General features: G+C 44.8%; 1 protein-coding gene across 1 annotated transcript in view; it reads left to right on the top strand.

The window, feature by feature from the left end:
- LOC140720871 (NACHT, LRR and PYD domains-containing protein 3-like) overlaps positions 1-12,966 on the top strand; it is a 37,127-nt gene that overhangs the window by 10,027 nt on the left and 14,134 nt on the right. Inside the window, exons 2-5 of the mRNA XM_073035719.1 lie at positions 4,073-4,165; positions 4,948-5,114; positions 6,013-6,184; positions 6,284-6,334. Coding sequence (XP_072891820.1) covers positions 4,105-4,165; positions 4,948-5,114; positions 6,013-6,184; positions 6,284-6,334 — 451 coding nt within the window. The 5' untranslated portion in view covers positions 4,073-4,104. The remainder of the gene's footprint in view (positions 1-4,072; positions 4,166-4,947; positions 5,115-6,012; positions 6,185-6,283; positions 6,335-12,966) is intronic.

Raw genomic sequence — 12,966 nt, 5'->3', positions numbered from 1 at the left:
GGTTTTCAAGGAATATTGGAAACTTGGTTCGGAAAAAGAGAGATATCTACAATAAATATAGGCAGCTTGGAGTAAATGTGGTGCTAGAGGAATATAAAGAATGTAAAAAGAATCTTAAGAAAGAAATTAGAAAAGCTAAAAGAAGATACGAGGTTGCTTTAGCAAGTAAGGTGAAAATAAATCCAAAGGGTTTTTACAGTTATATTAATAGCAAAACGATAGTGAGGGATAAAATCGGTCCCTTAGAGAATCAGAGTGGACAGCTGTGTGTGGAGCCCAAAGAGATGGGGGAGATTTTGAACTATTTCTTCTCTTCGATATTCACTAAGGAGAAGGATATTGAATTGTGTACGGTAAGGGAAACAAGTAGGGAAGTTATGGAAACTATGCCGATTAAAGAGGAAGAAGTACTGGCGCTTTTAAGGAATATAAACGTGGATAAGTCTCCGGGTCCTGACAGGATATTCCCTAGGACCTTGAGGGAGGTTAGTGTAGAAATAGCAGGCGCTCTGACAGAAATATTTCAAATTCATTAGAAACGGGGATGGTGCCGGAGGATTGGCATACTGCTCATGTGATTCCATTGTTTACAAAGGGTTCTATGAGTAAACCTAGCAATTATAGGCCTGTCAGTTTGACGTCAGTGGTGGGTAAATTAATGCAATGTATTCTTAGAGATGGTATATATAATTATTTGGATAGACGGTGTCTGATTAGGAACAGTCGGCATGGATTTGTGTGTGGAAGGTCATGTTTGACAAATCTTATTGAATTTTTTGAAGATGTTACGAAGATAGTTGACGAGGGTAAAGCCGTGGATGTTGTCTATATGGACTTCAGTAAGGCCTTTGACAAGGTTCCGCACGGAAGGTTAGTTAGGAAGGTTCAATCGATAGGTATTAATATTGAAGTAGTAAAATGGATTCAACAGTGGCTGGATGGGAGATGCCACAGAGAAGTGGTGGATAACTGTTTGACAGGTTGGAGGCTTGTGACTAGTGGTGCGCCTCAGGGTTTCAGAAGGGGACGTGAGACTGGACCCAAATGCAGGACGCAGGCACTGAAGTACTAGGGGCAGTGCAGGAACAACTAAAGGATAGAGCAAGATGGGGAGACCGTGGTGTGCGTGAGGAACAAGGTAATCCTGCGGTTCAGAGATAGTTCAGGCAAGGCAGGATCCTGGATTTCATTGCAAGGCAATATCCTGGAGCTCATGGCAAGGCAGGATCTTGGCTAGGCTAGAGGATGGGTCTATGGGACAAGGACTGCTGGGAGGATAGCTCCCTGGGCGGGCCGCATAACTCCTGGCTAGGGTTCAGTCTCCCAGGCAGGAACACAGGGGCCTTGGCAGGTCGCGGAGCACCTGGGAAGGTTGCGGGGCACAACCCGTCAGAAGCGAGGGGTAGGAAAGGGGCAGAGTCCTCCGCCGGGAAATGGCAATCTGGCCTGGCTTACCGGACGGAGGCAAGGGATAGGAAGGGGACTAGGTCCAGGGTGACTGCCAGGCTTACTGGAAAACTAGTTGATTAATGGTGGGTACTCCAAGCCGGGGCGAACAGGACGAACAGAACGAAACCGGGCGAACAGCGCAAGCAGGGCAAACATGATGAGCAGGTCGGAAGAGGATAAATAGGGCGACCAGCGCAAACAGGACGACCAGGTTAAACCGGATTGACAGGCAAAAAGCGTGACAGCGCGAACAAGGCGAATCGGACGGAACAGTGGGACCAGCGCATACAAGACGAACAGGACAAAACAGGACGATCTCCCAGGACTCAGTCCCAGAGCCCCTTATATACACTTGCCCGCCGACAGGCATCAGGTGCGCCTCCTTAAACCAAGACGATCCTATTTGGGCTAAAGGGTGAAAGGAGGGACGGCTAAAAGACTCGGAGTCCAGAGTCCGCGGACCGGATCAAGACCTGGAATGCGTGCGCCGGACCGGACCATAACTCTGGGATATATACTGGGTCCAATGTTGTTTGTCATGTACATTAATGATCTGGATGATGGGGTGGTAAATTGGATTAGTAAGTATGCAGATGATGCTAAGGTAGGTGGCGTTGTGGATAATGAAGTAGGTTTTCCAAGCTTGCAGAGAGATTTAGGCCAGTTAGAAGAGTGGGCTGAACGATGGCAAATGGAGTTTAATGCTGATAAGTGTGAGGTGCTACACTTTGGTAGGAACAATCTATGGATTCTTGAAAGATCACCGTTAATACCTCCGCAATCTCTCCAGCTACTTCCTTCAGAACCCGAGGCAGCATTCCATCAGGTCCAGGGGATTTATCCACCCTCAAACCATTAAGTTTCCCGAGCTCCTTCTCAGTCGTAATTTTCACAGCACAAACATCACTTCCCTGTCTCTCTAGAATGTCCGTTATACTGCAGACGTCTGCCACTGAGAAGACTGATGTAAACTCTGCAGTCAGTTCCTCTGCTGTCTCTGCATCTCTCATTACAATATCTCCAGCTTCATTTTGTATTGGTCCTATATGTACCCTCGATTCTTTTCTACCCTTTGTATACTGAAAAAGCTTTTTGATATTGGTCACCAGCTTCCTTTCATAATTCATCTTTTCCTTCCGAATTACCTTTTTAGATTCCTTCTGTTAAAGTCGAATCTGAATAAAACTCGGGAGACCAGCTTCTTATCATCACCACAGATTATTGTGCATTCTCCTGTTATCAAAACAAGTATCAAAAGGAAGGCAGGTCAGTGCTGCCTCCATCTGACAAGTGGATTACTTTAGTCAGGTTACAGCCATATATTTATACATAGTAACCCCCATACATTATTTTTGCAAGCTGTTATTAGAACTGGTACGCCCAGCAAGTCTGTTGGTGCAAAACATAATTAGGTAAAAGAGTTCGTTAAATCAATGTTTGAATACGGATGTACTGTCCAATCCTTATCAGTTATTCCCTTTGCAAGGCCCTGACCTAATTACAGACAGATGTTCATTCCTGTCCTTATCAGTGAGACCTCCCTTCCCCTAGATAAACGAAGATACAATGTATCATTTATCAATTCTCTCTGCTAATTAAGAGCGAACTAGCAAACGCCGGGTTTTTTAACTAACTGCTGAAGACAGTTTACTTCATTTCAATGTTTCCTGTTCAGTCCCAATTATTCTTTTCGACAGAGGTTACTTAGATTCAAAATGCATTTTAATCCTCAATTCCCAACTTCTGCAAGTTTTTAAAAGCTTCCCAATCCTCTATCTTCCCACTAGCTCTGGCTTCCTTGCATGCCCTCTCTTTTGCTTTCACTTTGGCTCTGACTTCATTTGTCAGTCAGGGTTGTGTCCTTCCATTCAAATATTTCTTCTTATTTGGAATATATCTGTCTTGCATTTCCGTCATTTTCCACTGAAACTCCAGCCATTGTTGTTCTGCTGTGCTTCCTTCTAGTGTCCCTTTCTGGTCAACTTTGGCCAGTTCTCCTCTCATGCCATTGTAATTTCCTTCACTCCACTGCAATAATGCCACTTTGGAGTTTCTCCTTCTCAAATTTCAAAATGAGCTTGATCATATTTTGATCACTTTTCCCTAAGGGTTCCTTAACCTTAAACTCTCTTATCAAATCCAGATCATTGCACAACACCAAGTCTAGTACAGTCGACCCCCTGGTGGGCTCAGCAACAAGCTGTTCTAAAAAGTAATTTCTTAGACGTCCTACAAATTCTCTCTCTCTTGAGGTCCAGTTCTGTCCTGGCTTTCCCAATCCACTTTTATGTTAAAATCCCCAACGATTATTATGACGTTGCCCTTCTGACACACCTTTTCTACCTCCTGCTGTTTGGAGGCCAGTACACAACTGCCATTAGGGTCCTTTTAACATTGCCAGTTCTTAACCCAACCCATATGACCTCTACACCTTCCATTTGAGAGCGGAAATGGGCATTGTGTGACTGTGGGTGGATGCACACAGGTGGATCCAGCAGTATCAAGTCTTCAGTGGACAGGCCCAAGATATTTGAAAGTGTTTGCTTCGGTTTCAAAACAAAATAGAGTTCTCCTTTACAGCTCGATTAATGTCTGACTATCCTGTTAATTTTATTTGTTACAGAGCATCAAAGCCTGAACACGGATTTACTCAAAATGGCTGAACAGGCGGGTAGTGGAGGAGTTCCAGTGACGTCAATATCAGGGAAGGTCACGGGTATAGTGGTGAATTATTTTAATTTATAAATATTGCCTTGACTCTGTCTCTGGGTTTAGTTCAATACCGGCAATTCAAAAAAAAAATTGTTAAGGGACTAAGCAGTGAGATGAGAGAGAAGAGTTCATATCTCTGGTAGAAGCACAGACACACGTGGAAGGGGTACAATTACCATTAGATATTTGCTTTTCAAGCAGATTGAGATGCACATTAAAACGTGAGGTATTCCAGAACGCAAGACATTCTGCAGATTCTGAAAGTTTTAAGCAACACAAAAACACACAAAATATTCTCAGAACTCAACAGGTCAGGCAGCATCCATGGAGAAGAATGAACATTTGACGTTTTGGGTCAGGATCGCAGCAATTGAAAGCAATGTGGCAGTATCTAGATTTTTTTTGACTCCTTCATTTCCAGTCTGATGAAGGGTCTTGGCTTGAAACGTTGATTGCTTATTCTCCATCGATGCTGCCTGACCTGCTGAGTACCTCCAGCATTTTGTGAGATATTCCAGAGATTTGCTGAGGAAGGGGATGACCAGGCAGGCAGACAGCAACCCAGAGCAAAGCGGTGGTGATGGGCAGTACAAGAAGTGTGATGGTGATGGGCTACAATATTCTCAGAAATAAATAGAGTCCTTTCAAGTCTTCAATAAACAGAGAGGTATATATATTTCGGAATGCGTTTGATGACCTGCCGCACCATCTTTAGGTTCCAAAGAGAAAGTTGCTGCCCAATAGGTGGTCGGTAATTTCTTTAATTTTCGCCATTTTCCTTCACAGTTCCGAGCTCAGTGATCACCGAGCTCCTGGCAAGCTGGAACAATTTCCAGCTGCTGCAGTTGACGGATTTCTACCGGGACAGGCTGGAGCAGGCGATGGAAGGAGGCGTGCACGGAGTGAGCCTGGCGTTAACGGCCAAGAATCAGTTCAGCGGAGAGGAACATCGGGTGAGTGAGACTGAGAATGGGTTTGAATTTTCGCACATCACAGAAATCTGACTCATCAGATATTAAATTAGATAAATGAACAACTGGGAGATATACACTGTACATGCAATCTCAAAAAAATGTGATTCTGAACCACTGATAGAAAGAGTTGAAAAGATACCATGACCTGGTGTGTAGCTGTTCAATGTTTAGAGCGATTTGAGCCACTAACAGTTGCGTCGGCTTACAACGTTAAATGGAAATATGACAGGAAGTTTCAGTTTCAGAAAACCATGCAGAGTGACGGCAGGATGTCAGTGAGAACCGGGACATCATCTTTGGGTGCCACAGGAGCTCCAGTGTGTTCTGTTCTGCGTGGAGATGATTCCGTTACAATCTGTAACTGCAAACAGTGTGAAATATCGGGGAATATTGCCATTTTGTAATGTGTAATCACAGAATAAGCAACAACCGGAAAAGGCAAAGGAAGGGCATCAGGTTCAGCTGGTAATCGGCTGTCATGGTGGACACTGACGGATTAAGGGGATGAATCACATCTTTCCTGCAACTTCTCTACAATTGCTCATTCTGTTTTAAAAACCACCCTGGCATATTTCTTCACCTGTGATTGTTATTTTCTGATTTTACACCGTCAAATTCGCTGAGGAATTATTTATGGATTTGGAGCCACGTCAATGAAGCGGTCACAGACCAGCCAGGATCTGATTGACTGGTGGACCAGGTTCACGGCGAATGTCCCTCCGTGTGCTCTGCACTCAGAATGTACAGTCCATGTCCAGACAGGATCAGCACCCGTCCGGGTGACTGCTCAGTGTGATCCCGTTACAGAGCACATCATTTACTTCTCATTCTCTGTGACTCTGTCACTCCCCAATATGTTCACTGTTACTCTTCACAGAAAATCTCTGATCTCGCTGATAAGGGAGAGCGGGCGGACAGTTCTAAGCTCCTCCTGAGCCTGGTGATGGAGAAAGGCTCCCTCGCTCGGAGGGTGATGTGGGAAACCTTTGTGAAGATGCGCGATTGTGTCCCAAAGTTTGACAAAATATTGAAAGAAATACAAGAACATGGTGAGATAATTTCACATATGAATTTAATTTTGGATTCTAACATTACACACTTTATAATTTTACACATCTTAATTCCTGAAATTGTTTTAATCCGAATAGGTTGTATTCCAGTTCATCGACCCGTACCAGAGATTCCCAGGGAACTGAAAGGTAAGTGAAGAAACCGCTGTTTCCATCAAAGGTTGATGTTGTGGAGGGCCATATCGTCGTAGAGCCATAGAGATTTGACCAGGTAAATATTGGCACCATGACACAGCGCACATTAATACGCATGGGAAATGTTTGCTGGAGGGAATTTTCACAGGACAGTGTGAGGAACAACGCAGAAAGTTTGGGGGCGGGGGAGTGGTTGCTGAAAGAGATCACACCTCTCTGGGTCCTGCAGCTACACACCCCTTCACTGAGGTCAGACTGGAGAAGAGGGCAATCTGGAGTTGTGAAATTCTCAGAAATTTCTTCACTCCAAAAGGTGAAATCCTTCCCCTAAAGCAACACAACTGCTGGAACAACCCTCATCCTAAATCACTTTTCTAAATTCCCTCAGATCCTACAGGTCATCATTTGTAGAAATGGGAGTCTATTAAACTTCTTGTTACAGAGTAATAATGACAATATCCATTTAATGAGAAAAGTAGTTAATATCCCAACTGGTCTGTTGAACCCCCAATCAGCAAATGAACCCCACTCTGTTCACATCTGCACTCCCATTGTGCCAAATCTGTTACAGATATCTTTTTAATTCCCAACTCAATAATCCTGGGAAGTACATTAGGAGACAGTGTTAGTGAAGGTGAAATATCTTTTTAATTCCCAACTCAATAATCCTGGGAAGTACATTAGGAGACAGTGTTAGTGAAGGTAAAATTGGGGACAAAATCTTCAGTTCCATTCGCAGAAGCTGAAATTCATGAGTGCCAGTGTTGTGTGATGGACATCGTGGAAGGGTAAGAGATGGGAATTAGGACAAAGAAACCAAGGGTTGTGAGTTTGCGGCAGGGAATGTACAAAGGACTGAAAATATCTATAAATAATATTGCAATTAGTTAAACTGTGACCGTCTGGATGCGGAATTCAGTGCATTCATAAGCACATCATGTCTGTGAAAATGGAGCCCGGGGTAGTGCATGGGCTCACGAGATTGTTAGGCTGAACAATTGCAGAGCGAGTTTCATCACTCAACTCCACATTTAAGAGGAGAGGGCGAAAGGAAAAGAAAAGTTATTAGTCTTACAGTAGCCCATGTTTTATCTGAATATTTGAAGCTCTTGAACAGAAACATAAGGAATCTTGACTATAACCCTGTACGACCCTCTCTCATTTCAAGTTCAAATTCCAAAGATATTAATTTGCGTATGGGTGAATCAGGAAATTTTCGAACTGCTCACATCCCCGTGACATCTGCTAATGTTTTTCCAGTCCACATTCAGACAATAAAGTTCCTCAGTTTACCTACACCATGGTTTTCGGCCAATTATGTTATGCTGACCATGTAACCTACTCTGGAAATTGCCTAAAATATCCTCAGTGCATAGCTCTCTGCTTTCCTAAGCTCCATGTACCTATCTAAGAGACTCTTTAAAGACCCCATTCTATCTGCTTCGAACACTGCCACTGGCAATGCATTCCACGCACCCACCACCATTTGTGAGAAAAACATACCCCTGACATCCCCTCGACACATATTTCCAAGCACCTTAAAGCTATGCTTCCTCGTTTTAGCCTCTTACTATCCACGCAATCAATGTCCCTTATCACCTTATACACCTCTATCAGGTAACCCCTCATCCTTCTTCGCTCCAAGGAGAAAAGGCCAAGTACACTGAAGCTATTCTCAATCCTGGCAACATCCTTGTAAATCACCTCTGAACTCCCTCTATGGTACCCACATTCTTCCTGTAGTGAGGTGACCAGAACAAACACACTGCTCCAAGTGGGGTCGAATCAAAGTATTGTATAGCTGCAACATCACCTCACGGCTCTTGAATTCCATCCCACTGTTGATGAATGCCAACACACCATACGCCTTCTTACATCATAAACTGTCAACCCGCACAGCAGCTTTGAGTGTCCTATCGACACGGACCCCACGATCTCTCAGATCCTCCACGCTGCCAAGAGTCTTATCATTAATATTATATTCTGTCTTCAAATTGGAACTAGCAAAATGAATCACTTCACACTTATCTGGGTGGAAGTCCAGCTGCCACTTCTCACCTCAGTTCTGCATCCTGTCAATATTCCGCTATAACCTCTGACAATCCTCAAGACTATCCACAACTTCCCCCAACTTTGTGTCATCAGCAGATTTACTAACTCAACCTTCTATTTCTTCATCGAGGTCATTTGTAAAATTTACAAAGAGGAGGGGAGTCCCAGAATAGTTTTCTGCGGAACACCACTGGTCTCTGACCTCCATGCAGAATACAAAATATCTACAACCATTCTTTGTCTTCTGTAAGCAAGCCAATTCTGGATCCACAAAGCAAGGTCTCCTTGGATCCCATGCCTCCATACCTTCTGAAGGAGCCTTGCATGGGGGAACCTTATCAAATGCCTTCATGAAATCCATGTACACTACATCCACTGTTCTACCTTCATCAATATGTTTTGTTACATCCTCAAAGAATTTAATCAGGTCCGTAATGCACGAGCTGCCTATCTGCCATGCTGACTATCCCTAATCAGATTATGTCTCTCCAAATGCTCATAAATCCTGCCTATCAGGATCTTCTTCAATAATTTGCCCACCACTGAAGTCAGACTCACTGGTCTATAATTTCCTGAGTTATCTCTACTCCCCTTCTTGAAAAATAGAACCACATTTGCAACCCTCTAATCCTCTGGCACTTCTCCTGTCCCTATTGATGATCCAAAGATCATCGCAAGAGGCTCAACAATCTCCTCCCTCAGTAGCCTAGAGTATATCTCATCCCGTCCCCTGTAGGTCATCCTGACAGTTGTCGAGGTCTTTTTCCCTGGTGAATACTCAAGCAAAGTATTCTTAAAGTACCTCCCTACCTGCTCCGACTCCATGCATACATTTCTACTATCACACCTGATTGGTCCTATTCTCACGTGGCTCGTCCTCTTACTCTTCACATACTTGTAGAATACCTTTTTGTTTTTCTTACTCTTGCTAAGGCCTTCTCATAGCGACTTCTCGCTCCCCTAATTTCCTTCTTAAGCCGCTTCCTTGCAAGCTTGTAATTTTCTAGAGCTCTAACAGTACCTAGTTTCCTGAAGCTTTCATAAGCTTTTCTTTTCTTCTCAACTAGATTTTCTACATATTTGTACACCATGGTTCTTTAATTCTACCAACCTTTCCCTGCCTCAATGGAACATATCTATGAAGAACTCTATGCAAATACTCCCTGAAAATTTGTCACATTTCTGCCATGCACTCCCCTGAGAACTTTTGCTTCCAATTTATGCCCCTAAGTTCCTGCCTAATAGCATCATATCTCCCCGAACCCAATTAAATGTTTTCCCTAATTGTCTGCCCCTGTCCCTCTCCAGCGGTATGGTGAAGGAAATACAGTGTGGTCACTACCTTCAAAATGCTCTCCCACTGAGAGATTTGACACCTGACCAGGTCCATTTCCCAATACCAGATCAATTGCAGCCTTTCCTGTAATTGGCATATTGTGTCCGGAAACCTTTCTGAAGGCACCTAACAAACTCCACCCTTGCGCTAAGGAGATACTAATCAATATTAGGAAAGTTAAAATCTCCCATTACAGCAACCCTGTTTTGTTTTTACAGTGGCAGTATCAGCCTCTCTGTCTGCGCCTTGATGTCTCTGTTACCAGTGAAGCGTCTATAAAACAACACCGAGTAGAGTTATTACCCCTTTCCTGTTTCTGTCTTCCATCCACACTGAATCAGTAGACCATTCCTCTATGAAGTCCCCCTTTTCTGCAGCCTTGTCTCTATCCCTAATTAGCAATACCACACCCCACCTCTTTTGATCCCTCTCTGTTCATTTTGAAAGATCTAAAGCCGGGCAAACTCAGCAGCTATTCCTGTTCCTGAAACATTCATGTCTCTGTAATGGCCAGAATGTCATAGTTCCACGTATTGATCCACGCTCTAAGTTTATCTGCCTTGTTTATGATACCCCTTGCATTAAAATAGACACATCTCAAACCACCAGGCTGAATGCACCTTTACTCTTACATCTGCCTATCCTTCCTCACAAACTCCCTAAAAGCTCCAATCTACCCATCTTCTGCCTCTTCACTTCGGTTCCCATTCCCTGCAAGTATAGTTTAAACACTCTGCAATAGCATTAGCAAAGCTCCCCGCCTAGATATGAGAAACATAGAAAACATACAGCACAATGCAGGCCGTTCGGCCCACAAAGCTGTGCTGAACATGTCCCTACCTAGAACTACCTAGGCTTTACCCATAGCCCTCTATTAAATCTACTTCCAAGCACCTTAAAACTATGCCCTCTCGTGCTAGCCATGTCAGTCCTGGGGAAAAGCCTGACTATCCACACGGTGTTCGTCCCCCTCGGATTCATGTTCAACTGGTCCTTTTTGTGCAGGTCACACCTGCCCTAGGAGAGGTCCCAATGATCCAAAATTCCGAATCCCTTCCCCCTGCTCCAATCCTTCAGCCACTCTTTTATCCTCCAGCTCATTCTATTCCTATACTCACTGTCACATGGCACAGGCAGCAATCCTGAGATTATGACAATTTGAGGTCCTGCTTCTCAACTTCCTTCCTAACTCCCTGTATTATGCTATCATGACCTCCTCCCTTTTTCTACCTATATTATTGGTACCAATATGTACCACGACCTCTGGTTGCTCACACTCCCATTTCAGGATATGCAAACGTGCTCAAAAACATCACGAAAACTGGCACCTGGAGGGCAAACTTCCATCCTTGGTTAATTTTCGCACCCACAGATTCGCCCATCTGTCCCCCTAACTATAGATTCTCCTATTACCACTGTCCTTCTCTTCCGTTCCCTATCTTTCTGAACCACAGGGTGAGACGCAGTGCCGGAGGCACGGCCACTGCTGCTTCCCCGAGGTAGGTTGTTCTCCCCCACCCCACCCTAACAGCACACAAAATGGAGTAGTTATTGTTAAGAGTGGCAGCCACAGCAGTGCTCTCCACAACCTGATGCCTTCCATTCCCTCTCCTGAGGGTCACCCACTTATCTGTCTCCTGTGGCGCCTGGCTGACTACCTCTCATGTAGCTCTTGTTTATCATCTCCTCACTCTCCCTAACAAGCCGAAGGTCGAGCTGCCACTCCAGTTCCCTAAGTCGGTCTCTAAGGAGCTGCATTTTGATGCACCTGGCACAAATGTGGCCATCAGGGAGGCCGGAAGTTTCCCGGACATCACACATCTGACACCCAGAACAAACCTGGACTCGCAGTCATACCCAGTATTCTAATGCACCGAGCCCCGTGAGAACCTCCTTGTTTAAAGCTTTTCTCTATGACCTGTGCAAAGCTCTCTCTCTCTTTGAATCGACTGTTCCGCTGCGAATGCCTCTACAATTTCTACAGTATATATCTATAATTTGCCTGCAAACTTGTTCTTCACTTTTCTTTATGCTGTTTGCCGAGGGAACAGACACGACAGTGAAATTCCCATACCTATTTCTGTAAACAAAATAAGTATTCACTCCCTGATTGTTCAGGAACATATTTCTACCACTGTCATATTGTCTAAAGTAGCTGTTTCAACAATCAATGTTTTTCTACACTCCCTATCTCACCCGAATACATTGAATAGAGAGTCCACATACGCCCAGCAGGTTCCGGACACACAGAGACCCCACAGACCCCTGACAGGTTCCTGACACGCTGTGAGACCCCACGCACCCCTGACAGAGTCCTGACACGCTGTGAGATCCCACACACCCCTGACAGGGTCCTGACACACTGTGAGACCCCACACACCCCTGACAGGGTCCTGACACACTGTGAGATCCCACACACCCCTGACAGGGTCCTGACACACTGTGAAACCCCACACACCCCTGACAGGGTCCTGACACACTGTGAGATCCCACACACCCCTGACAGGGTCCTGACACACTGTGAGACCCCACACACCCCTGACAGAGTCCTGACACACTGTGAGACCCCACACACCCCTGACAGGGTCCTGACACACTGTGAGACCACACACACCCCTGACAGGGTCCTGACACACTGTGAGACACCACACACCCCTGACAGAGTCCTGACACACTGTGAGACCCCACACACCACTGACAGGGTCCTGACACACTGTGAGACCCCACACACCCCTGACAGGGTCCTGACACACTGTGAGACCCCACACACCCCTGACAGGGTCCTGACACACTGTGAGACCCCACACACCCCTGACAGGGTCCTGACACATCGTGGTTACATTTACTTTCTTTATCCTAGTCAACCTGTAATTTAACCTTCTGGGAAGTTTGCATGGGGACTCCAAAGTCCCTCTGCATCTTTGATGTTTGAACATTCTCCCTATTTTGATAATAATTTCGCACCATTTTTCTTTTTTTTACGAAAAATGTATTACGATAAATTTTCAAACACTGTATTCCATCTGCCACTGTTTTGCTCATTCTTCCAGTTTTATCTTGTTAAGCAGCCTCATCTGTGGCACCTTATCGGACGCCTTCTGAAAATGCAAGTAAATGACATTATATGCCCTTTCCTTAGCTTTTATGCAGTCCTCAACGTCCTTTGTCAGCCACGGTTGCCTAACCCTGTTATTCGAGAACTTATTCCTCCGGGGGACATATTTATCCTGCGCCTTGT

The sequence above is a fragment of the Hemitrygon akajei genome, unplaced genomic scaffold (assembly GCF_048418815.1).
Source record: "Hemitrygon akajei unplaced genomic scaffold, sHemAka1.3 Scf000048, whole genome shotgun sequence".
Taxonomy (NCBI): domain Eukaryota; kingdom Metazoa; phylum Chordata; class Chondrichthyes; order Myliobatiformes; family Dasyatidae; genus Hemitrygon; species Hemitrygon akajei.
Note: the sequence above shows the minus strand (reverse complement) of the source record. Positions and strands in the feature narration are given on the sequence as shown.